The sequence below is a fragment of the Telmatherina bonti genome (assembly GCF_933228915.1).
Source record: "Telmatherina bonti genome assembly, chromosome: 9".
NCBI classification, from domain to species: Eukaryota; Metazoa; Chordata; class Actinopteri; order Atheriniformes; family Telmatherinidae; genus Telmatherina; species Telmatherina bonti.
Window position 1 is genome coordinate 32,355,935 of NC_136627.1, and position 26,378 is coordinate 32,382,312.

Below are 26,378 nucleotides of genomic sequence, written 5' to 3' on the forward strand. Positions count from 1 at the left end.
TTTTATTAAACCTGGGCTTCTTAAACTAATCCTATCAGGAATATTATGCCCTGTGTAAACCCAGCGACTATGCATTGTGTTATGGTTGACTGCATTTTAAACTATTTTCTCTGTGAAACAATACTTTTGTCCTGAATGTATCATTTGCTGTAAATACTGCTGACTCGATTCAATAAAGACTTCATGTTGTACAGAAACCTTGTCCCCTTTTTTGTGTTAGAAATAAATAACAAAATAGCCAAAACAATTTCAGAGATTATTCTATTTTTAGACTTCTATTAAAACACAGTTACACAGAACTGCAAACAATCACAAATTGCATGTTATGTACAGCAAGTATATATTATGTTTTATATTTATATAATTCCTTTGCACAACAGTTTGGTAGTTGGACAAAATAAATCAATGATATTAAAACAAATAGAAATTTGAGGCACACCTCTCCCGACTGCCACTCTGTTCCCACAACAAATACACAGATTTTCCATTTTTTTAAATTTACACATTTTACAGTATTTTAGAAAATGGCTTCAAATTTGTTATTGAACAGTGTTACAGTGCTTTTAAATATTCAATTGTTCAAATCAGCTGTAATCCAAAATTTGAAGATTATCACTGATTTGTCTCTTTTTTTCCCCTCAACAATTTATTTTCTTAAACAATTACAAGAATAACAATGAAAAAATTTGGACACAATGGGAAGCAAACATGTTTTTTTTTGTTGTTGTTTTCTTTTTGTTTGTTTTTTTTACAGTTGAGCTGGATCAGAATGGCATATTGGCCATACCTCCGGAGCCATAGCCAATGGGACTTTCCAGAGACATTCCCCGCTGTCTGAGGGACTGTGGGCCCATCATACTAGACTGAGGGTGGGGAGGACCCATCATAGGACCCTGATGTCCAAAGGGCTCCCCTGGAAGTGAGATGCCTCGCTGTTTAGCCTGCATCATCATAATGTTTTGCTGAGTCATTAAATTATGTGAGTGCTGCTGAGAGGGCATCATGCCAGGGTAAGGGTTTGGGGGATGGTGGAGAAGGCTGTTGGCCATCATGGCTTGCTGTTGCTGGAGTTGCTGCTGGGGCATCAGGCCTGTCCTTCCCATTATATGCCCAGGGGGGCAGATGAGGCCCATGCCCCCACCAGACATCATGCCTCTAGACCCCTGTGGAATGGCCATGCTTTGGCGTATTCCACCATGTGAGGGATGAGGTGGCAGCTGCTGCTCGGCCATGCTCTGCAGACTTGCTAAGTGTGGGTTGGATGAAGGGCCGCTGCCGTGTTGAGGGCCAGATGAGGACAACTGTTTTAGGAGCTGCTGTGGAGTATGTTGCTGGGGTGGTGGCCCTTGATGTGGCTCACTCTTGGGGAAGTACTGGAGAGTGCTACTGGGCTTATCGGAAGGAATGATGCGGGAGAGATCAAACTCAGGTATACCCGTGTGGGTGGGTCGTATGACTTCACTTAAATCGGGACCATCACCCATGGGAAGTGAGGGAAATGAGTCAGATGGGTGAGACGGGCGTTGGTGAGGATGGCCTTTGCTGAGCAAATGTAACTGTTGATGCGGAAAATTGTCATCATTAGACTGAGAAAAATTCTGAGGCATTCCTCCAATCGGTGAGTGCATGGGTCCGTGTGATGGAGGCTGCATGCGAGGAAAAGCTGCCATCTGATTCTGAGACAACGGTGATGCGTTGCTGGGTCCCATTCCATCAGGTGCTCCTCCCCCCATGATGACAGAACTCATGGCAGGCATACCCATTTGGTTTGGAGAGGAAAGCACAGGTCCTGAGGCGTCATGGGAGAGGTGCTGAGGACCTTGGCCAACAAGACCCATGGGGCTTTGTGGGTCACTGTGGGGACCGATGGAGCCCTGGGAGACGAGCATCGATGTTGTCTGGGTATTCCCCATGTTTCCTGGTGAAAAAACACAAGGGATACAATCAACACTCCACAATCAAATAAACTAGCATTTTCATCGTCTGTTACAGTACATTGTTTTCATACCTCCAAGACTGACACCCGACAGTAGAGGTCGGTCTGGTAGCATCTCATCATCAGAAGTAGCGATTGTTTTGATCGCGTCATGATACAGAGGAGTAGAACTGGGAACAGCATACTTGGACATCTGAGATATGATGAGGGACAGAGGATTTTGAGATGGGGGGGCATCAGTAGAGGATGTAAATGGCATGCTGGGATTCATGGAGCCTGGCTGGTTAACGGGAGTAGAGTTGGAACTCCTGGGGGGAAGTGATTGGCCTATGAAGAATATTAAAAAAATAATGACCACATCAATGTAAAGAAAAGCACTTGTAATAGTTAGATACGTTTAGAAATAACTGTACCTGTCTCATTTGAGCCACTTCCTCCATTTCCCATTACCTTTCCACTGGTCGGACCACCTGGGCTCGGAAGAGCCGTTTTAGGGGAAGAGGTCCACCCTGGAGAGCCCACAGCCATGGCTGGAGACTTCAGTTGTCCAGGAGAAGCAGATGGAGAGTGCAACCCAAGGTTAGAAGACCCCATTATTTGAGGAGACTTCATTGATGAAGAGCACGGAGTCCCGGCTCCAGATGCAGGAGGAAGAGGGGGATGATGCCCCGCAGAGGATATTGGTGACTTCAGTCCAGGAGCAGAGGGGGAAGGTAACAAAGGAGAGGGCACCTGGTTGAGAGATGGGGACTTGAGCTGATGAGAAGGAGGCACTGATGGAGAGGTCAGAGGATTAACGCTAAGTGGCATGTCAGAGGGATGTCTAGGACCAAGATCTGCTCCTCTAAGGCCTCCAGTCAGGGGCATATGACTAAGGCGCGATGTGCCTCCCATCTGATTGGGGCCCACCTGGTCAGGCCCGAACATCTCAGGGCCTGGTTGTTGAAGATAGGGTCCATCCATCTGTCCTCCAGAGAAGGGACCAGGATTTTGAAAGTGAAAGGGGCCATCAGGTCCTGGGATGATTCCCTTATTTCCTCTTCCATTCTGTGAAGCACTGATTTGTGAAATCTCCCCAGGGCCAAACATCTCACCTAAAGACCCTCCACCTACGTGACTACCTCTGAGCCTCTGTGACAGCATCATCTGCTGCTGCTGAATGTTCATCTGTGGGTTTATGCTCATTCCAATATTGCCTCCTAAAGGAGAATCCACCAACTCTCTCATCTGAGGACCTGCTCCAGGAGAACCCATTATCTCCCGTGAACCAGGAAAGTCCATGGGATCACCTCGACCAGCTGGTGGACCTCGGGCCATTCCCATATTAGGGAAGTCCGGGCCCCCAAGACCATCCATAATTCTTGAACCCAGACCTCCTGATTGCTGCTGTTTAGTCAATCTGTCAAGTTCAAACCTGGAAACGCCTTGCATATGACGCTTCTCCATGATCCGGAACATTTCTTCACGTGTAAGAAGCTCAGGGTCACCTTGCAAGTGTTGTGGGGGTCCACCGGGGTAGCAGCCATGAAAGGGACCACCACCACTGATGTTGGGCATATCGTCCATCCAAATCATTCCCGGACGAGGAGGCCTGTGAGGTCCTAGACCTTCCATTGATAAACCACCTCCAGGACTACTGGGAAAACCTCCACCTCCAGGTTGGCCTCTCGGGATTTGTCCCATAAACCTTGGGCCACGAGGTCCCTCTTGGTGCATATCTAACATTCGTCCATTTCCACCGAGTCCACCTCCCATCATATTGGCAGGACCCCACTGCTGGTCTGCAGGCTTGCTGTGGTAAGGAGGAGGGGGTCCTCTCATCAACATGGGACTTCCATGCATGCCCACCTCAGTCATCATTCTAAAGTGCTGAGGATGTGCAGAGGGCTGCATTTCCTGCTGCCGTCTCTTCTCCTGGTAGTATTCATCTTGAAGTTTCCTCCAGGCTATTTGTTCTCGCGTAAGTCCTTCTGACCCCAGTAAGGGTCCCATGTCATCTCCAGGAGAAGACATCTGGTGATGGGGGTGTTGTGGCAGGTTATGGTGAGAGTCCATATGAGGGCTTTCTAGGACAGGCCCGCCAAGGGACTGTGTTTGAGAAATTATGGACTGGAGGGGCTCTTCATATTTTTTCATACCTCCCACCGGAGCCAGAGCTGATGATAAGATATTATTAGCATTACTGCAATTTCCAGAGTTGTTAGTACTGTTGTAATTGTCTTCGATACCACCCCTATCAGCGCTGCTATTATTTAGGGTAGATGAGTTATTAGGAGAGTTGCTGTTGGGACCTCCTGGGTCTTCAGGACCTCCTCTGCTGCGCAGAAACAGCTTTTTTATATCCTCCAGCGTCTGTAAAGAACGCTTTCTGTGTTCAAGCTGCTCTTTGGAGAGACTATCTGTGTTCCCTGGGCCACTCCTTTGGATTGTATCACTGTGCAGGTGTGCAGATAAGATGGAGGGACTTCTTGATGGGGATGCTGTAGCTGCAGGAAGTGGCATACCCCCTGCACCATCCCCATTTCCAGGTTCTGGACCTGCACGTGTGGCCATGCTTCCTCCCTCTGACCTGTGGGCAGCGATGCTGTTGCTGCTGGAAGCTCCGCCTGGTCTGGCCTGAGCGGAGTCATTATCGGAGTGTCCAGCCGGTGGCGCAGGAGGCAACGAACAGCCAACACCTGCGGAGGCTGGGCGAGGAGTTCCACTTTGGGATTTTGGGGTTCCTGTGGGTGGAGAGCTGCTTGAGTTGACCTTCTCAGTCAAGCCAGAAAGCTTCCCTGGGGGGTGGCCCTGTGCCAAGAGAAATGCTGTTACCTCTTCTGCAGTTAAACAAATATCTATTTTAACAAATTTTAGTTGTAATTGGAATTACACGGCAACAGTTGCTGCCAAAAAGAAAATAAAAAAAACATTGTTAACTTCACTTTTTCAGTATTAGTCAAAGCTGCCTTAACAAGTGAAAAATAGAATCAGGAACAAGGAAGTATAGGAGACAAAAATAGCTAAACAAATTAAACTTCCCGCACGATTTGCACCTGTAGTCTTTACAATGGAAAAAAATGTTCTTTTCTCAGATTTAACAGGTTAAACATAAAGCTGCCATGTTTAACTTGGTCTCCGACCTGCTCCAGCTTGGAGTGTGGAACATTTTGCTGATGAAACCGAAGGATGGAATCGGTCTGCCCTTTCATCACTGCCTCTGCAGCACTGTCAAGCAAATCAGAAAAAATAACACTACGGATCTAATGAATGCTTTAAAATTTTAATCTAACAAGGTAATCAAATAGCTCATGAGACAGTAATGCTGATTTATACAGCGAGAAAAGTCACCTGCACCATCATGCATGTAAATACTTCTCACCTGTTGGCTAAGCTGGTCGTGAAAACATAAACCACTTGCTGTGAAGGCTGAGGTGGCTCTGTTTTTAGCCCTGGTCCCACTCCACATCCCATAACTGAACCCCCAGATTCAGACAGGTGTCCTGCAGACAGCCGATCAGAGAGCCCCTGGATCGAACCAGTCGGCCCTCGTTCACCTGAAAAAGAAGTTAAAAAAAGACAAAAGTGATTCACTTCTTCTGCAGTAGCAGCTTGGATCTTGATGCTGCATCGTGCTAACACTAGATGGAGCTAAAACACATGTAAAGACAAGCCAGATGGAAGGGATAGGCAGTATTCCAATCTGACACCTTCTTTGAGTCTTGCCATGTATGCAGGATCTGACACAGCTACTGCTGGCAGAGACCAGGCAGGGAGGGAAATCACATGGTTTTCACTGATTTGGTCATAATTACACTGCTGTTAGTGAGGATTATGTGTTGATGTGGACTGACTCACGCTGGGCTGCCGTGTGCGGCTTGTCTTCATCGTCTGTGTCCGGTCCAGAACACCATTCATCTCCACTGTACGGCTGTTTCTTCGCCAGAACACAGCGTCGCTTACTGCGCATGAGACCCTCTAGAGAATAAACGCACACATCAACATGAAGAAAACTGTCAGACTGAATACGGGTTGTTTTTACCCATCTAGGTGCGTGTTAACATTTATTCGCACAGTAAACATCTGGGCCTTGAACTGCCAGCAGAAATCCTCCTGCTGCTTGGAGGAAAACTGATGAATGAATGTTTTTTATGTTTCGATCCAGATTTGGAAAACAGACATACAGAAACCCAAAGCCTTGAACCCAAAGTAAGACAGTTTCCAGTCAGTGTGCTTTAGTTTATCTTTATTATTGGTTTTATTTACTATTTATTCAGTTTGTTTTATTGTTTGAATTCCATATTTCCTATATAAACTGTTGTTTTATTGTGTTATTTATTTGCATTTGAACTGTTTTATTCTGTTTTTATTTTGGCTGATTGTGTACAGCACTTTGTTTCAACTCTGGTTGTTTTAAATGGCTTTATAAATAAGGTTGAGTTGAGTTGAGTTGAGAAACACTGAGTAATGACACGCAGCTAAATGCTCCCATGTTATCCGATGCAAAACAAATAATGGAATAAAGAAACTACACTGATTTAATTAAAGCAGCTGAGACGGTTGCACAATCTCCCAAAGATGAATCCTAAACACCTCAAAAGAGTGTTATTCAGAAATACCCAACTAGGAGAGACCACATGATGAAGGGGCTACATGTCCCTTCTGGACTTGAAATCCCCCGACTGCTCCTGTGAGACATTTCCAAATGTGAGGTGGTGGACAATTTCCCAACAGCCTGACACAAAATACAGTTGCTGGAGAGTGCTCACATGGCTCATTTTGTTAGAACAAAGACAAATATGACTAAATTGCTACATTTGTTGGAAAGTTGGAGAACTTAGCCCAGTTCTTTGCAAAAACATTATGGTTTTGATTTTTTGTATTATAACATAGGCGATATTATGGGGTGGGAAGGGAGTAAACAAAAAAAAAAAGAAAAGCCTGTAGCACTTCATGGAAGGACCTGCGTCCAACTGGACAGTCCAACAGCACCTTCCCATGATGTCTTCTGTTTGATTTCGTGCTTGTGTTGTTCTCACTCATATGTACGTCGTTTTGGATAAAAGCGTCTGCTAAATGTCTGCAGAATAGAGTAGAATAAAAAAGAATAAATCTTATCAAAAAGCTGAACTTACAGGATGTGTAAAACATACATAAATAAAAAATGACTCCTCTTACGCAACGATGCTGGTTCAGTAAAACACTAAAGTTTGCTGAGTTGTGGCCGTTCACTGTTATGACCCGCACAAAGGCTTGAGAACAGGATCCAGACCGAAGGTTTCTTGAAGCAGAAGGCAAATCCTGCGTGTGGAAACGTGAACTGGAATCTTATGATGACGATGACGTCTTTCAACATACTGCTTGTGCACTCAGGCCCTGTTTTCGCCAACAAACAGCATGACATCAACAACGATGGTGGGCCTCAATGTTGTGTTTGTGCGGCTGAATTGTTTAAGAACTTTAATCTCTTGAAGCAAAAGCCGCTTTTTGTGCAACATTAAGGCACTCAGACAACACATACGGTATACAACCAATAGACTTTATACACATGGCTGCCGTGTCGTCTGGTCTGATGAGGATGTAGAGGACATAGGGGGTGTGTTGTGTTGTTTTAAAGCTGCGATGGCCTGGTGTGCACACTACAATGTTCGTCGCCCCGTTAGCATTTTCCATCTGCATGAAAGTTTTCATTCTGTAAACACAGTTTTATCCAACATAAAAGAAAAAGTCTATGCTCTTCATTCTCCACATCTATGACCTTATCATCTTGTTTCTATTCTTCTCTTCGCAGGTTATCCCTGGTTTTCTCCTCTCTACCTCCAACCAGATGTACTGCCGGCCTCACCGAGCCGGGTTCAGTCTCAGGATGGAGGATTGAATCACAGACAAAAAATAAAATCCACTTGTTTTCCTTATGAAAGCATTTACTTGTTATAAACTGGCATGTATGTACAGAGTTATTATAAACTTGACCAATGGGAATTTATTTAATTGGATCACAACGAATCAGCTTGAACTGGACCAAGCTGGTGATGCGCTTTGAGTTGACGTTGTTGTGACTGGTGCTAAATAAAGCTGAAGTGAATTGAATAGAAAAAAACTGTTTGGTGAAGGATGATATGAGGTTGATCAGGTAAAAGATGAGGGTCTGTTTTGACACTTTTCAGGATCATGATGATGATGCATCAGAAAATGGAGCGCAGGGACCTCAAACTTTTCTTCAGGAACAATGAATCAACTTAATGACATCACCAGCATTAATCCATCTGACAGCCATCCGTCATGCAGAGTGCGACACATGTAAAATCATTTGGTTTTAGGTGTGTGTAACTATGATGAAGTAAGACTGTGCTAACATGAGGATAAGGAAGTTTTACAAACATTTAGCCAAAGACTCCAAATAGGAGTAAAGTTTTACACTATATTCTACTTCAATGCCTACAAGTGGAACTTTGTTTCTTTTAGTTTTCATACAAATAAACGATGTGAACATTTTACAGCTGAGTATACAGAATGTGTCGCAGTCTATTTTAAATCAGCACATGATATTGTCTCATATTGATCACTGGCTGCTGAATCAAATCTGCATAGGAGGCATCAGACTGTTGTCCAGTCAATCAATATATCATGTTAAAAACTGATTTTTAGACCCCAAGTTATATATATTAAAAAAAAAAAAAAAAAAAAAAAAAGCATTTGCGTCCATGTTAAGCTCTGGCTCGTCTCACTGTGCAGTGTTTTTGTGAGCCAGCAGGGGCCAGCTACCTTTTAATATATGCACACATGAAATGAGCTCGGAAACCACAGACCTAAAAAACAAAACAAAACAAAACAGTGACAGTACAGTAAGAAAGGAAGTTGCCATGACAATACAGAGAAAATGACAGCAGGAGGTGCACTGCCACCTCGTAGAGGCAGCATAAAAGAGATGACCTTTGTTTTTGTCACCACCAGTTTCTGGTTTTATCGAGGAAAGGCCAGTTATCGAGCAACGTCACACTCAGACTTCTGCCTACGGAGTCTCTTCAGGCTCAAGTAGGAAAAAAAAAAAAAAATTAAATGAACCAGAATTTTTTTTCCCTTAAAATGCTCAATTGAATCTTTTTTTTTCTCCTTTTTTCAGCTCCTGCAGCTCATTGTGATGGAGCCCCCCCTCTGTTTTTCAGAGAATGCATGTTAGTAATCTGCTTGCAGCCATCATTCCTGACATGTGCCACACTTTCTTTTCAAAAAAATCGCCACAATTTAGCATAAAGTACTTCTGGCTGAGCTTAAAACAGGGAATTAATAGAAATCAATCGAATGTCCTCTGAACTGATGGAAATGTGAGTGCATGCACGTGCGTCGTCTAAGAGGAGGTTCAAGTCACATACAGGAAGCTCAGATGAGTTTCACAAAACACATTTATGTCATCTGAAGCCAAACCCTCACAGGACGACTTAAATAAACAGCAGCAAACAGATGCAAATTAAGCACTTCTTTTCCACAACCACAAGCACACAAATATTTTCCTACTTGCTCACAAAAACTCATCAACTCCTGCTTTGATAACAATCTCAACTTTTCACATCTCATGACCTCTAAGCAGCAAAGAAAGCCAGATATTTTTACATTTTCCTTAATCTGAAACACGTCACTGCTGCACAGAAACGGCACAATCAATCAAAAACCAGGAGGGGAAATTCTGACGCTTCAGCGAAAGGTCAGGGCATTTCAGCAAGAGAGAAAACAAGTTTGTCTGTCCTCGCAGTCCTTACATTCACTTCCTGCTGTGGAGGAGGCAAATACATGCAATGTGGTGTTTCGGGTAAAGATCTGGCTGATAGGAAGTTAAAGGAAGTGAAATGTATATTTAGAACAGAGACACACCATCTTTAAAGCTGCTGAACACTGATTCCACATACACTGCATGCACCTCACCTCCTTTGGCATCAGGTTCCAGGACTGGAGGAATGGCATTTCTTGATTCGCTGGAGTCAATGGAGACGCTCCGCTCCCGCTTCGATTTGGTTTTCAGCATCCCTCCGACGCTGCTCACTGATTGGCCGACAGCTTTCAGCCCAGGGTTGCCGAGGGAAACCTGGTTGGTTTTGACTCCATGGCTGCCGGGGCCGACTCCCTTTGAGCCCAGGTGTGCTGCGGCCGTCTGCTGCTGAGCCGGTTGGTTTACGCTGGGTATCTGGGATCGGCTGTCGCTGCTGACCTGCTTGCCATGATTGGCCAGTTTATTGTCCGTGTGCATTTGAATGGCTGGTGACTGAGGTGGATGCTGGGTATGAAGAACTGCTGTGCCTGTAACTGGAGTTTACATTGTTTACAGGCAACACTGGTGGAGGAAACAGAAATATAAGCACAAGCTTTCAGCAACAAATTTACATATTCAGATTATTTATCCCAAAAAATAGAATATTTAAGCTCAATAGATCATCCAACCCACAACTCCTGGAACACATCAATCTGACTTGTAGCTGTTAAGTCTGGTTACTCACCTCTTCTCACCTAGATGTTCAGCTGACACATTTCCATGTTCTCCTCTCCAGGATGCTTCACAGACCGCGCACACATCTGGAGGACAGCAGTAGAATAATATCATCAGTGGAGGCTGACAGATAACACTGACTGTGTTATCAATACGTGTCCTCAGTCTGTGTGTAAATGTCAACTTCAAGTGTGAAGACAAAGAAGACAAAAGATGCCAAAAGAGTGATAAAAGAGCAAGGTCAAAGAGAAGATGAGAGGTAGCTGGCCCTTTAAGGAAAAGAGATCAAAACTAAGCTGGAGCCGGGGGAGGGACCTGAAACTCAGAAGTAGCTCAGCAGTGTTTAAGGTCCCACCCCCCTACAAACACTTTGCAAACCACAAAAACTCCAGCGCACATTCTGCAGCACTGAGCAGCAAACTACTCCTCTCCTTCAGTCTGTTTCACACATAAAACAAGCAGGAGAGGAGATATCCTGACAAAAGCCTGATTTCAGCTGATTAACACAAACATTTTACACATTTGCATTCAATCTGTTTCAGCCTGACATGAGAGTCCAGACAAGGACGCTCTCAGCTGTCTGGCTTTCCTGGAGGAGTAAAGGTGTAATAAACAGCCTTGATGGAAGCAGAATTTAAGCTTCACATTGAGAATGGGGGGCACTTTCCCACCACATGGGGCTTTATTCTGGGTTCAGCTCCAGAGCTGCAAGCCGACGGCCTTTTGACACCACCACCTGCCTGTGTCCATAACCCCAAGCTTCTGATTTTAACCTTTGCCACTGGGATAGGCTTCTTTCAGGCAACCCTTCTGCACAGAGACCAACTGCAAACACTTTCTTTTTTTCCTTCTATTGGAATCTGTCCAAGAACAGCTGCCTGCGAAAAAACAAAGAAAAAGCATGAAACTGCTTTTCAATATTTGCAAGTCTCAACAAGACCCTCCCACACCTGTTTCTGCTGAACGACAGTTGGCCAAAACAGTTATCACAGTCTGTTCAAAACAAACATTCAGTCCACATATTCAGCCGACATAATCCAGATCCCATGCAAACTTTTCCACTGGATTCCATTTTTGGTTGATGACGCAATCCCTCCGCTGCACGCAGTGCGGTGGCGTCAGCTGCTCTGCTCCAGCAGAACCATCTGTACCGCTCGCTCACCTTGACAGGTGACGGAACACAGAAATCTGTAATCATTAACACCGGCTCAAATCAACACAGAGAGGTGGCTTGTACACCGACTCAGGACTCCATCACCCATTAACTTAAACAAGGACAGTCAGACGTCGTTCCTGTTGACAAAGTGTGACTCACTTGCTTTGTGCAACAAACGGGAGGCAGACTGATCACAGAGTGAGACACTGACCTTCCAGTAGACGCCTACGAAAAGATAGGCCTATCTAAAATCAATGTCAGGACAGCGCATATCAAGCAGGCTCATGGTCATTTCTGCTGCAGTTGACGTCGTAAAGAAATCAAAGTTAAAAAAAAGGGGGAAAAAAATTATAAAGAATTCACATGATCTCCATTTTAAAACAAAAAGAGGGCTTTTCTTGTTTATAGACATGAGGTTCAGCCTTATCGAGGCGTCATCCTGTACAACTCAGACCAGACAAACTTAAGTAACCCCAAATCATCTGCTTGGCTAAACAAGCACTGGTGAAGTTTGGCATATTTTCTCAATAGTGGTAGCTAACTTCCATCCATCCTGCATCCCAGCTCTCCTCTGAGCGCTCTCTAGCCAGTAAAAGTCAGTCCAATACTGACCTTTGTCTGATCTATTTCTCTGTGTCTTTCTCTCTTTCTTTTCTTCTCTTCCCCCAACAATGTCCTCTTGTATTTTTTTTCCCCATTCTTTCTAAGAATCAGCCAGTCTGTGTGTTGATAGCCAGTTACTAGCATGAAAGCAAAACTCATCTGTAACAAGACGCAGTGTCCTCAAAGTGAAAGTTGGGAAGTGTGGTAAAACAAAGTAAGCTAATATAGTGCTGATTTAAGAGTGTCTTAATCAGCCTCTAGTAAGTATTTTTATTACCATCCAGTCAAAGTAACTCGTTCGTTTCTCCTCAATGTCTGTGAAACCAACAGGTTGATAAAAAGAAAGAAATCTGATGGCTCGCTGCCGCTCCTTTTGCTCATACTGGACAGATTCTTCTGAAAAGCAAATTAGGTTTTAAGAGAACAAACCGGCTAAAGCGGAAGGATTTGTTTTCAGTCCTGGTCAATCACCATGCCAGATTTTCTCCTTCATCCTGCTTTCTACAACAGTAAGAAAAGACTTGCATAAAAGTGAAAGTGATGTGGCGTTGCAGGTCCATTGATCAAGCTGCTGGGTGAAGAGAAAAGGTTCACTACATAGCAACTGCTGGAAATGAATACAGATAGCCTAACTCACATCGATCAAATATAGGAAAAATTCACTTTGTGTAATGATCTGAAATGTTGCTTACATACTCCCACCTCATTACCAAGGCTATGATGAAGTATGGTTGTGTGTGCAAACTATGGTTTCTTGTTGGCCTAGAAAGCAGTCTCAAGTCTCCAATAGTCTCAGGTCTGGGAGAACACCACCCCCTTTAGCTCTGGTTGATGTTTAAAATCATATAAATATGTTTTAATGCTGCAGATAAAACAGAAAACATGGATCATTGGTAGTAGTTCTGCAAATGATGGCATACAGTCAACAAGCAATGTACCACGCATCAGGCCAGCAGGCATCCTGAATTCGGGGTTTCCAGGCTGATCCCAAGAATCAACTGCTTAAAACTGCAGATCCATAGTCCAGTCCGGTGCACTTCTCAGTCTTTTAAAAGGTTTTAAGTGTTAAGAGTGTTGAACATGTTGAAACTCTTCCCATTCATCCTCAGAATTTACTTGACTCCGAATTTAAACTATGTTGCGACTGCAAGTGTGACAGAAGTGTGAAAGACCTTCTCTTGTCCTGTACAGTAGTTTTGACAGGTTTTAACTGGTCTCTAATGGCCCTTTTCCATTAGCATCTGCTTGTCTCAACTTAACTCACCTTGGCTCGGTTTGTAGGGTTTTCCACTGGGCTTTTGTCCCCGTTTACCTGTACTTTATTTGTAACTCAACGCAAGTTGTTTACATTACGCGACAAGCAATGCCGCAACAAAAGTCTGTTCCGTGGTCCAACATTGAGGTGGAGACATTTCTTTGCTTGGTTGCTGAGGAAAGGATACAGAAGGAACTAGATGGAGAGAGACGAAATGAAAAAAATCTATGAAGAGCTTTCCGACGTAATGGCTATGGGTACCAAAGGAGTTTTCAGCAGCGTCGAGAGAAGCTGAAAAAGCTCAAAAGTGACTATCGGGGGGTCAAAGACCACAATGGTCGGAGTGGCTCAAACAGACGAGACTGGAAGTAGTTCCAACAAATGGATACAATTTATGGTCAGCGACCGGCGAGTCTCAGACCATGTAGCAGATTGCCTCTAAGTCCTGTGTTGTTAGAGAGCTTGTCGTGCACAACGCTGACGTCACAGTGATTTTACACAAACCCCGCCCATTTTAGGCCTGGTACTAAATTGTAATGGAAAAGAAACAGGACCAAGCTGAGACGAGTTGAGGCGAGTTAAGTTTAGACAAGCTGATACGAATGGAAATGAGACATTACTTAGAGACAGGGTGAGACGCTCGGTCATCTGGGAGGGAATCAGAGTAGCCTTTTATCAGGCTCCCCCCTCCTTTCAACATGGAGAGATGGAGGATGAGGCGGCTCAGACAAGTTAGGATGGTTAGGATGCCTCCTTGACGCCTCCCTGGTGAATTGATCTAAACATGTCCCACCAGGAAGAGTTCCCAGGGAAGACCTGTGACACACTGGAGGGACTACATGTCCCTAGTCTGGCCTGGGAATGCCTCAGAATTCCCCTGGGAGGAGCTGGAAGAAGTGAGCAGGGAGAGAGAAGTTGGGGCTTCCCTGCTGAAGGTGATCTCCCCACATGACCTCGGATAAAACAGTAGAGGGATGGATGGATGGATGGATGGATGGATGGATGAGCCATCTACATTTGTTACATCTCCATTTCCACAAATGAAGGAATTTAACTCCTCAGCTTAAGAAATAAATTAGTATTTAATCACAATGACATTTAATTGATGCATTAAATCCAATCAACGTGGCTGATAGGCAATTAATTTACAATATCATGACAGTTATACAATCAAAGTTTATTTCCCTTCAGGGAGATGTTCTGTTTTTTCTTCCAACATTATGCAGCCAGTTTCTGCCAAAGCAGGTTTGAAGTGATTCATGTTGCTCCATCTGGCCTCAGACTGGAGCTTTCAGTATCGGACAAACTCTTTTTTCTTTTTTTTTTTTATTTATCCATGCAAGTTTAAAAGGCCTTTTGCGTTTAAACTCTTTAAACAACTGATCAAACTGAAGTGAAATGACAAAAGTCTGCCACTAAAAGAAGACTTTTGTGTAGATTTTTTATGCATAAGTTGACATAAAGTAGTCAAATTAGACTAAAATCCAAGTTTAACTGTGCAATACAGCTGCAGAAACACCAGTAGGACTTGTTACTGCTTTGTGTGTAAAAAGACTGGAAAATACAGGATCTGGTGTCACTCATTGAGTATCAGCTGGTATTGTCTGGGGAAATAAAGTTAAAAAAGGAAGTAACAATAACTCTCACTCACAACAGCTAGTGCAAAGTAAAGAAAATATTTTATGAACTTCTTCATGGTGCAGAGTTGTTGCTCATTTTACCAAATGTGAAAGAAATAATCCTGCTCTTGGATTACACAATTTATTTCACAACTGAACCACTGACACAAAAGTGTGTTGCTCTGATAAAGCTGCCAGGAAATGAAAAATTTAACACTATTCAGTGGCATTAGTCAATAAATCCTAGAAGTTATCAGCCTCTCGAAAACTCAGTGAGTTCAGGTTAATGACAATATTAAATCTAAGACTTTAAGGTGAGAGCACCAAGACAAAGATGACTACAAAACACCGCAGTCCACTGGACAAAAAAATGAAGAAAACATTTGTGGGAAAAGCCTGTTGATTGTCACTGAAAGCGCTCCAACTACGGATGGACTGTAGTGATGATCTGCACGTGCAGATGCCTAGGAAAAACAATATTGCACAGCAGTACATTACACAGATCTGTCTGGATAACCAAGTTAAACCCAGATCCCAGCAAACTTGGCACGTGAACTAAAGAAAACAGAGCTGCTCTGGCTTTTAATGGAATCAAATGGAAAGCAGTGTTTACCTGGGATACATTTTCACAGGATGATTTACTAATATGTAATGTCATATTAATGTATGTGTACATCAGCGGCAAGAAAAATGACAGCAAATGGACAACTAGGGATGAAAATGAAGAACCAACTCACAAAACGCCGTGTTTAACTCATGTAGGCCATGCATGACTTGACATTTGCCAGTTTTTTTTTTTAAGGCACATGGAGTTCAGGAAAGTTGCTCTTCACATCTCCAGCTAAAACCACTGAAAAGCTATTTGTGCCCTTTTGAAAAAATTAAAATACATTTTTTTTTTTTTTAATGGTAGTAATTATTTTGAAGGGAATGTTGGAGTTTGATAGCAAGCCATTTTCACAGCCAAATTATCGAGATAAACTCCTGCTCTTCATGCCAGCTTCTGCTCAGTCAACTGGGAGCAGCAAAGTCTGAGCAGCTGTTATAAAATATACACTCATGGGACCAAATGACCAACTGGTATTACGCCTTTTATTTAAACTGCCATCTGAACCACAATTTTTGCTTCAACAAATGCAGTTTAATAGAGCTGCTCTGCAGTAAATATACATGTTATGATGCTAATCTTCTGAAAAAAACTTTATTAAGGAGTTGATTCAACTTTATGGCCATTCTGAAGACAAGAACGTAAGGTATTTCTGGACAGTACTGGTGTTTTTAGGGTGGGATGGAGCAAAATTCTGACTTGCTGAGGATTCCCAGCATCTTATATTCATGTCTGTCTCAGTGGCTTCAAGTTTCATCCCAACTGTGGTACATAAAACCCTTCAGTCTTTGAATAAAAGTGTCTGCTAAATGACTGCAGAATAGAATAAAATAAAACTTGTGCTGCGGAAGCTGCTACAGGAAGCAACTACTCTTCTTTTAAACATATTTTCTGAGAGTTTTTCTTCGCATTTCACAATTTTTTTTAGCTGATTTGCCAATGGGTTGATGTCCTCCCTCTAGTCACATGATTTCCCACCAGGACATTAGCCTTTAGCAGTAGCTTGGTACCAAATACATGGAAGATATGCTTGTAACAGATCAGCATCAATACCGAAGCAGAATAATGTATCATCCTATACTCCATCACCTTTCGGGACACTCCAACTTGAGCAAGACGTCGATGTTTTCACATTTGTGCATCTCGGCGGCTTCAGTAGTGATAGGAACGCACTTTAAACAGCAATACGCCAGAGAGCACCAATCAGTTGTTTGGATCCAATAAGCGTAACGCTAGATGGGAGTAATCCTCACATACTGGGGCTTTAAAATAAATCCATTTCTACCCATGGATCATTTTCTAGTTTCATTTTTCAAATCTTAAATTTAAGCAAATTTAAACAAATCTTAAGTGCAAAAACATCCTGTTTTAGATTTGTTGAAGAATAATGAAATCCCATCTTTTCTAGTGCAATTATAAATGAGGAATTTGTATATTACATATTAGATTTTTGTTAAAAAAAAATTTTTTTCAATAAAAATTATCCATTATAAAATTTTTTTTGTCATTTTTATTCTTTTTATTAATATTTTTACTTGTTTTCTTGGGCATTACGGCAACAGACTGATGGTTTGGTCTGTTCTTTCTTAATTGAAATGAAGAAATATTACAAGCAACAAAAAGTTTTGTACATGTCACAATTTAACCCAAATAATTTCTTAGTTCTTTTAAGATATAGAAGAATGAAGTTACTTGGGAAATTGGCACCTTTTGTTACTTAAACGTAATGATTATGAATCAAACATCGATTTAAATCGAGAATCGATTCTGAATTGAATCGTCACCCTAAAAATCAGAATCGAATTGAATCATGAGTTTTTGTTAGATTCACATCCCTAATATTTATTATTCTGAATAAATATGTTAGAAAAAGTTTTAAAAATCCAGTTACAAAAGCTTTGACAAGCAGAAAAGTAACAGTTTTCATTAAGTTCATAAAATGATGCGTCAACATGGTGTTAGCGGCAAAGACAAGAAGAAGAAAAATTCCTTCTTCAGGACAAAATGAACATGCTTTTAGTTTAGGATCTTATCAATACGCCTTTTACTGAACATGTGACGGGGGGGGGGGGTGCTCTTCAAGCAGATGAGAATAAACTTCAGCAGAAGGAGGTGAGGAATTAAACCTTCCTCATTCCCTTCCTTTGGCATTTGTGCAACTTTGAAAACAAATTCAATTTAAAAACTGGATCATGTCCAGATGGCTCCAGTCACTGTGCTCAACAAATAAGTGGAAATAATTCAATGAGTTCCACAATCCACAACACATTATCTTTATGCATAAAGCCAGGTCATACACGGGCATGAAGATAAGTGCACAAAAGACAAACACACACTCTTACATGTCTTTGATAGAAACAAACACTCTCAGTTAAAGCTGGAGGTTTGACATACAACTTAAAAATCACTTCCTATTTATCAAAGTGGAAAATGCTGCTAGGACACTCCTTTTTTAGGTGGCCATTCAAGGTGGTTGCGTTTTTTCCAAGAGAAACCCAAATAACACACACTTCCTCGTTCATATACAAGGAAGGTGCGTGTAAAAGCTGAAGCTCCCATTCAGTCCCAGTGGGTCACATAGCTGTTATAAATAGACGCAGAGAGTCATAAAAAGTCATGGCCTACTGAGAGAACAAACTGCAAACCCACTCTGCAACACAGACGCCACATCGCTGCTGTGGACCGAATCAAGCAGACACTAAGTGTTTCACAGCACCGATGAATGGATGTGTGTGTGATGCAGAAGCACATACACTAACACAGATACAAAGTTGAGCTGCTTGTGACATCAGCTGCTTAAACTTATTTGCCTTTGGCGCCAGTCAGAATGAAGCCTAAGAGAAGGAAAATGAGTTAAATGTGCTTGGTCACTTAGGACGAGGCCGTGGCTAACGCAACATGTGTGACTGTAAAACTAAGGCCTCAGTAAAAAGCCTGAACACCTCCCTCTTGGGCCATATCAGCTTTTCCCTGAGATCTCATGTCTTTATATGCTCTGGTGGCACCGCCACTAAAAACTACATGTTACATTTTTACATGAGTTGCATGTTTAGGCATTGTAATAACGTCTTACGATCCTGAAGGTTTAACTTTGATTTGAAATCATCAGATCAGCTAGGAAACAGTAAATGTGGACAGAAAAGCATCCTTCCCAGCAGCCGTATATGTAAACATTTTCCAGCAAATGTAACTTTTCAAAAAAAAAAAAAAAAAGTTTGCTCAGAGCGACGACTTCTTCCTTGACTGACTCACACTTTTCTTCAGGGAAAAAAAAAAAAAAGCAAAACAAGTTGATGATTTCAAGAAGCACAATCACGCGAAGGAGATTTCAGCAGAACTGTTTTTGTTCTAATAATGATCTTATCTTCATCTCCGTTGGGCTTTTTGCTCACCTTAACTCATCTTATAAGCATGTACGACTCTTTTCATGCCCACATGGGAAGGTTTCAGACGGCCCAAATGCTTCACATGAATCACAACAAGCTGCAGACTTAGGTGAGTTTAAGCAGCAGGACGAAAGTCAGGAAGAAGCACGACAAGAAAGTCGGTGGTTCGACTCCAGGCTTCCCCTGACTGCATGGACCCCACGCTGCCTCCTGATGCGTCTGTCGGGGTGTGAATGCGACGGATAGAAAGCATTAGTAAATAACAACAGAAGCGCTTTGAGTGTATTTACCATGCATCTGGGACTTTATAAAACGTATCATCAGATCATTAAATAGAATATTAAACAAAACTATTTTCAATATTTATTTATTCAATAAATAAATAAATAAAAGACAAGCCAGCGATGACTGAACGGGACACTTGAGATGCAGATTTAAGCTGGGGTTGACCCCACCTCTCAATCCACCCATATCTGCCTGATACAGATCAGCCATTAGATTTAGGTGAATAATCTTGTATGGCATCATCCCTGCTGCAAATCATTCATGCATCAAAAATGTAAAACCTGTTTTAAAACAGAGCCTGGAGCTCTCAGCCTGTGAGAGTAACTCTGCTCCATCTATAGCAATGGTTTAATAAAAAATCAATTCATTCATTAATAGAGGTATAAATGAAACAATAAATAATCAATCATGGAAAAAAAAATCTATGCTCAATTTTGAGAAAATGATTCAAGTCATGAGACTTATTGCAGTGAAATGCAAAACATTGTTGGACAATACGCAGGTGAACAATAAAAAAAACTATGTGGTTTGAGGTTGCCTTGACAACAAAACATGTGACAGGTCTGAGTAAATATGGACTAACCAGACAGGCATTTCCTACAACACAGGGGAGGCTGTAAAAGCCTTAAAGAAACCTCCTGTCTTAATGTCATTGTCACACTTTGACACAAATAAACAAATAAACACGATGCATTCCAGACATGATGTCTAACTGTGAGTAGTTAATATGAGGCCCGCGCCATCATTAATATCTTAGCTAAGTGACCTGTGAAATACAAACTAAAAAACCGTCTAAAGAGACAATAAATTGGAAATCATCCCAATAAAACAATCTAGAATCCTTTCGTTTGGAGGTGAAGGAGTGGGGGTTTAATATGTTTGGCTATAAATGGGAAAACTGGAAACTAACTGGATTCTCAGCCGGCCTGAAACCAAAAAGGTAAAAAGCCTTGAAAATAACCTCAATCTGTGCTTCTGCCTCAGATGAGGCACAGGGAAGCACTGGGTTTATTTTGTACAGAGGGTCAAAGGTTGTATCCTTTCCAACACATTCTGGGAAGATGGCCAACTAGAAGATGGAAAACGACGACGCAGCATCCTCGGCGTGAACAGAAGGCGGCCATTATGGCACAGAAGCAGCTGGAAAACACAAGACTGACGGACCGAAGCCTTTCAGTGTCAAACTGAGAACTTCACCCCGTTTGCTTCCGAGTGGACGGTCAGTCTGGGCAGCTGAGGCTTGTTTCCATCGGCTGATCTGAGAGCGGTGGCGGTGCAGGCTGCGATGCACATCACATGGACGCAACGGACAGCAAAGTAACAGGAAGCGGGAACATTGTGGTTCATATGAGAAGAAAAGGAGAAATGTCTTCTGGAGCTTCTGGTTCGCTGCAGATGCTAAATTTATTCCTTCATTGAAACATTTCAGTTCTTGTCAGATTGACTGAATCTGATACAGATTTTATCTGCAGTGGATTTTTTTTTTTTTTTATTAATCTTGCAGTTTTTTGGATCAACCGTTGTTTCGATGCATCGTCTCTTCTGTTAGAAACAACGCGAGCATTTAGGAACTAAGAAATGTTCTCGCTCAATGTGGAGATTTGATCTGGTGGAATTTTACTTCAGTTTGGGTTTATGGTGCTTGAAGTTCTCAGTGGGTGACGGGACAAGACGGGACGGAATGGGACGGGACGGGACGGGACTGAACGGAACGGGACTGGATGAAACGGGACGGAACACGACGGCTGGCTGCTGTGTGTGTGGACTATAAGTACAGAGCCTTGCTGATATAAATGCAGAACATGATGTGGCTTTGTCTTTCTGAAATAAGCAAGGCCTTCTCTGGGGAAGATAATATCTAATGGTAAAGAAAAGTATTTTTTGCTCCACGATGTGCATATTAGTCATGTCCATGTGCACCAAGAACAAAAATAAAAGATTATGTGAAGCGTTTGTTGAATACTATCAAATTAAAATCTGCTATATTTCTCAATTTCATATAAAACGGCTGCATTTTCTCTGTAATCCATCAGTGTTTACTGTTTGGAAACACGGCTGCACACAGCATCCCTACATCTGAGTGTTTTCCAGTTCATTTGACCAAACAGCGTCAGAAGCGAGCGGTCGTTCCTCTGTAGATCATTTGTGATGAGCTGCAGCATCCTCAGGGTTGCATGGTGGAGAAGTGGTTAGCACAGCAAGAAGGTTGCTGGTTCGATGCTCTGCTAAGGGGGAGGCTCAAACGGTGGCCTTTCTGTGTGGACTTTGCATGTTCTCCCAACAGATACAAGCGGGGGAACATGCAAACATACGTACTCCGACTTCCTCTCACGGTCAAAAGACATGCATGTTAGGTTAACTGGTTACTCTAAATTGTTCCTATGAGTGAGTGTGAGCGTGAATTGTTTGTTGCTCTGTGTTGGCCTATCCAGGGTGTGCCCCGCCTCTCACTCGATGACTGCTGGGACAGGCTCCAGCTTCCCGTGACCCTTAATCGGACTAAGCGTATCGGAAAATGAATGAATGACTAACGCATCATCACTCCGAAACAGAAACTAAAAACAGCTGCTAACGCTGTAGTCAGAGCATAAACTCTTCTCAACAGAAGTAAAATACTTTACTTTAATCTGACTATAAGACAAGACAAAAACATTAAATTTTTATCACAAATATTTTCCTGACAGAAATCTAGCAATCACCACCAGATTGTCCAGAGTTTTGGCCTTTGTGCGTAATTCATAATACTCAGGACAGTAGGAGTGGACGCTCACTGGTTATAAAGCCTACAATAATCCACCTATAGCTGCTTTAATTCCCTAAAAGTCCACTTTGATCACTTTTTCCATCTGATTAAGTCAACTCTATCAGTGATCAGAAATATAGAAAAACTATTGTGTTGCTGCAACATCAATGAGAGCATCGGACATTAACATCTGCTTTCATGCAACAGAGAGCTGAAACTAAAGGTTTAATGTGCAGTTGGCTAAAATGACAGTCCCACTTCTGGTCAGAAGCGACTTAGTACAAAGGCTGCAGGGTGCACGCGTGTTGTGTCACACTCACAGGCTGCGCTGTGTTTATAAAGCACAGAGTTCAAATGGCACCGTTCTCACCTGACCAGACAAAACCAAGTTCAAAAGCTGGCCAGGGTTCTGCTCTCTGTATCCGCCTGGTGTGACTAAATGTATCGAGGTCATTTGAAAGTTTTGAGAGCCAGCTGACAGAAGCTGACAGGCCTGTATGCAAAACATGCACGAGATAAGCGCATAGACACAAAACAACCGCGGGGCGATAATATGAGACAGAATGAAGGTGCCATAAAAAGGCTTTATCTTTACGGATTAGACTGTGGCTTTTATTTATTTATTTTATTTTAATTTAGCCTGTCCGTAATTGTGTTGGTGTATTCACTGTCGTCAGGAAACATTCTCAATATCACATTATTCTTTCATAGCTCACCTTAGCGGTGCTCTCTGTAACTCACCCCAAAGTTCTCAGATCACCTAACCAGATAAGAAACACTTTGTCAGCAGCTCAAATCTGTGTCAGCTTGCAGTGGAGCGGTGTGTGTGCGGACATGCAGCGGACGAAATATTTCATGACTCAAATCGACTCTGGATAAGAAAAGATGCAGGAAACGGTCTTCACACAGACACCCGTGCTGCACCGCTATAGATGCAAAAGCTTTCTCACTGATCTAAGATGCCTTTTACCATAAACACACACGTTTAGACGTGTGTGTGCAAACATTAATTTACTAAATTTATCATGTTTCACAAAGTTTGCTTCATTGTCCACTACAAGTCCGAAAAGATGATGCTTGAAGCAGAGAGAGAAACTTCACCTCCAGTGGAAACATACAGCGCACTGGAGCCCTGAAAGACAATTCGGATCAAGTTGCAAACTCTGTTAGGTACTATATATAGTACACCAGGATATTGTAGATACACACACACACTGCTTGTCCACACACACACTCTCACATAGAAAGGAAAAGGTCCAGCAGACCTCTCTGCAAACTGGTTTAAGTGCCGCATTATCACACCACATTCAACAGGCTGATCGGACAGGGTCAGGGGTTGTCATGTGTTTAAACTGGGACAAAACCACAAACACACACACACACACATATGTCTCAGTATATAAATAGGAAGAGGAAAGTGTAAAAAAAAAAAAAAGTGAGTGTGCTTAAATAATCAACTATTTGCAGAAGCAGCATTTTGCTTTACAATAACTACAACTACAACAGGGGTCCACAGTTTTACTGGTCCCAACATATTCATCTCTATACTCCACAGTTGTTGCCTCACAGTGCCTTTAAATATATGTTGAAATCAAATGTCTCGAACAAAAATAAAAATATTTCCACTGTTTTTTACACTTTACATGAGTATGATAAAAGTTGATCATACAAGGTGGTGTCAGCAGATTAACATGCAGCTTGTGTCTCCACATGGCCGCTGTCAGGCTGGAAGTGACAGATATTACACAGTCTGTCACCTACTTCAGCTGTTTAGCACGTTCAATCAATCAATCAATCAATCAATCAAAGTTTATTTATATAGCACTTTTCATACAAAAGTAGCACAAAGTTCTTTACAAAATAAAAAGCAAGAATAAAACAATGTTAAAAACTCAAACTCCTTTTATTTCACGAATTTATTTAATTATCAAATTGATTAGGAATTATTATTGTTATTAATATTTGTGATTAATATTATTTTAATTAGTTTGTACACGTGTGTATGTACATATGTATGTATATTTTTCTTTTCCTATTTTATTTCATTTGTTTGAAATAAATAAACTAACTAACCTGCCTTCACATACAAAAATATAGAATTTACCCAAAGTCTTACACATATACTCACTTTTCACACACACTCACATAGATAAAACATAAAACACTCTCATCAAACCAATCTTAAGTATCTCCAATTGGCACACACACACAAGAAAAATAAATAAATTTAAATGACAATCATAAAAGAAAAGTCTAAAAATAGAACAAAACCATTCAAATCCTGCTCTGCTCCAGTCTGACAGATTAGCTAGCTGACGAGCTAATATTGGTAAATTTGACACATCTGGATTTAGACGAGCTCGTCGACATACCGGCAGCGATGACACATAAAGTTCAGCAAGCATCGCAGGATTTAAGGACACATGGCCCTGACGTGAACCTCGCCGCTCACCTGCTGCGCCAGCCAGGTCCACGGGCTAACTTAGCATGCTAATCCATGCCTCCGCTAGGCTACTTGCTTCCATTTAGCACACATCTGCAAGGCGAACCAAAGCGAGCTAATGGGGGCTGAACTTTGTTATTGGCTTGCTAGCGACGCGCTGACTTCCTACAAAGAAGAGAAAGTTGTCTCATAAAGAAAGACAGCTCTGAGACGTGCGACATGCGGACAGTCTTGGGCTGTGACAATGGTTGGAAATGCGGATGTACTCTACCCCGTTAGGCGGCTGTTTGGGATCAGAAGAGGCCGATGCTGTCAGGACTGACGGCCGGTCGACATTCCCCGGAGTGGCCGCTGCTGCCGCCGCCGCTTGCTCCGCTCGCGGTATCACTGCGCAAGATGGTCCCGATCCTGTTGTTTGATAGGAAAGAAGCTGCTGCAGTTTGACTCAGATGGTGATAAATATCATCGGCATGTCTGCGCTGAAGTTTTGCTTCAGATCAGAGGACGCGTCACCTTGCAGCGGTTCATGACTCCCACTGTTCAAGATGAAGGAGGGCAGGACGTTGCATTTCTCTGCGTGTCCATGTCGCTCCCAGCCGCTGACAGTCATTAGTGGCCACGCGGGCATCCGTATGTCACTGTACTCATGTGTCATAATGGACTTCTGTGCTCCTGCAACATTATTACATTAACATTTATATTATTAACACAATATAATACCCAAATATCTAAAAACAAAAAAAAAAAAAAAAACAAAACACACACACACTTAGCTTTGACAATTTAAATCCACCACCCTTTAAATCAAATTAGGTTATTTCGATTATTTACAGACCATTTTTTTTCTTTTTCTACATGACTTATCAGCATGTCCATCTAAATCATTTACAGTCCCAGATTTACAGTTAAGTGCAAAGCGGCTGATTTCAGTCAGTCTTCCACAAGGGAAGCAAATTACTGCAAATGTAGTTGAATTTATGTTTAAAGTGAAGATATAGAAACGACAGAAGTGCCGGTTGTTAAATCTGCTCTTTCCTCAGAGACATGCTCCATCTAGTGGTTTGGGTAGTAAAAATAAATAAATAAATAAATAAATGCAATTATCCCCAAAATGAATTAAGAGGGTTTCTTGCAAATATACAAAGTTTTTTTTCCAACTTTAATGTGAAATAAATTAATATAAGGCCAGAAAAGACCAGTTCTAGCATGTCCTTCTGCCACATATTCATGGTAATACACTTATTACCTAGGAAGCACCCAAATAAACTACCAGCAATAGTAAATTATGTGGTTTTCTTATCCAAGTCGCTTTTTTATACTTTGTTCTCGAATGACTTCCAGGAAAACTGTGATAGGAGTGCATTTAAAGTGTGTTCATTGCATTTAAAAATGTTTATTTTGTTTGTTTCAACCTGTACTTAATCCAGTCCAAATAAATATTTGCCATTGTCATTGTCCACTTATATTTATTTTTTAATAAGTTTAGATTTGGCAGTAGTAACAAGTTTCCTTTTTTCCCCCTATTTTTATGCTGGTTTTATCTGTTCAATTTATATCAATTTCAGATATGATATATGGATTGGATCACACTTTAGATCTCATAGGACTGGTTATCATGGCAATAAAGACATTCTATTGTAAGAAAACAGCAAAAGAGTTTAAAACAAGCGTAAATAAGATACACAGTAAGGTAGTGTGAAAGACTTAACAATCAACTTAATACAAGAATGTGAGGGTACCAGGACTGGGTATAAAAGGTGCCTTCACCAAAAGCTTAGCAAGCATGGTTGGGTTGTAGCTCACTAGAATGTGGCAAATTTTGTTCAAATTCCAAGAGGATACTTCTCAGTCTTTAAACATGACTGTTAAATGTTAAATATTTTGACA

The 26,378-nt window shown here is 41.9% G+C and overlaps 1 protein-coding gene across 3 annotated transcripts; it reads right to left on the minus strand.

Annotated features, from left to right (window-relative positions):
- Positions 1-260: 260 nt before the first annotated feature.
- bcl9l (bcl9 like) lies at positions 261-25,827 on the minus strand. 3 transcript variants are annotated; one of them, XM_079246522.1, is made up of 10 exons: positions 25,005-25,827; positions 24,763-24,899; positions 10,405-10,480; positions 9,836-10,241; positions 5,774-5,893; positions 5,298-5,472; positions 5,059-5,143; positions 2,350-4,726; positions 2,009-2,263; positions 261-1,918 (listed from the first exon to the last, which is right to left on the minus strand). In XM_079246522.1, the coding sequence occupies exons 4-10, from the start codon at positions 10,155-10,157 to the stop codon at positions 765-767; spliced, it is 4,488 nt and encodes a 1,495-aa protein (XP_079102648.1). In that variant the 5' UTR covers positions 10,158-10,241; positions 10,405-10,480; positions 24,763-24,899; positions 25,005-25,827; the 3' UTR covers positions 261-764. The 3 variants fall into 3 exon arrangements, with proteins under 3 accessions (XP_079102648.1, XP_079102649.1, XP_079102647.1); XM_079246523.1 differs by having other exon boundaries at positions 10,415-10,480; positions 24,763-25,827; XM_079246521.1 differs by having other exon boundaries at positions 24,763-25,827.
- Between the last annotated feature and the right edge of the window lie 551 nt (positions 25,828-26,378).

Bases quoted from the DNA above. Each gene is read 5' to 3' on its own strand.
- bcl9l (XM_079246522.1), bottom strand. From the start codon at position 10,157: ATGCACACGGACAATAAACTGGCCAATCATGGCAAGCAGGTCAGCAGC. The intron at 5,894-9,835 runs GTGAGGTGCATG...TTTATTCTCTAG, and splicing joins GGAACCTGATGCCAAAGGAG to AGGGTCTCATGCGCAGTAAG. The intron at 4,727-5,058 runs GTCGGAGACCAA...CTCTTGGCACAG, and splicing joins CACACTCCAAGCTGGAGCAG to GGCCACCCCCCAGGGAAGCT.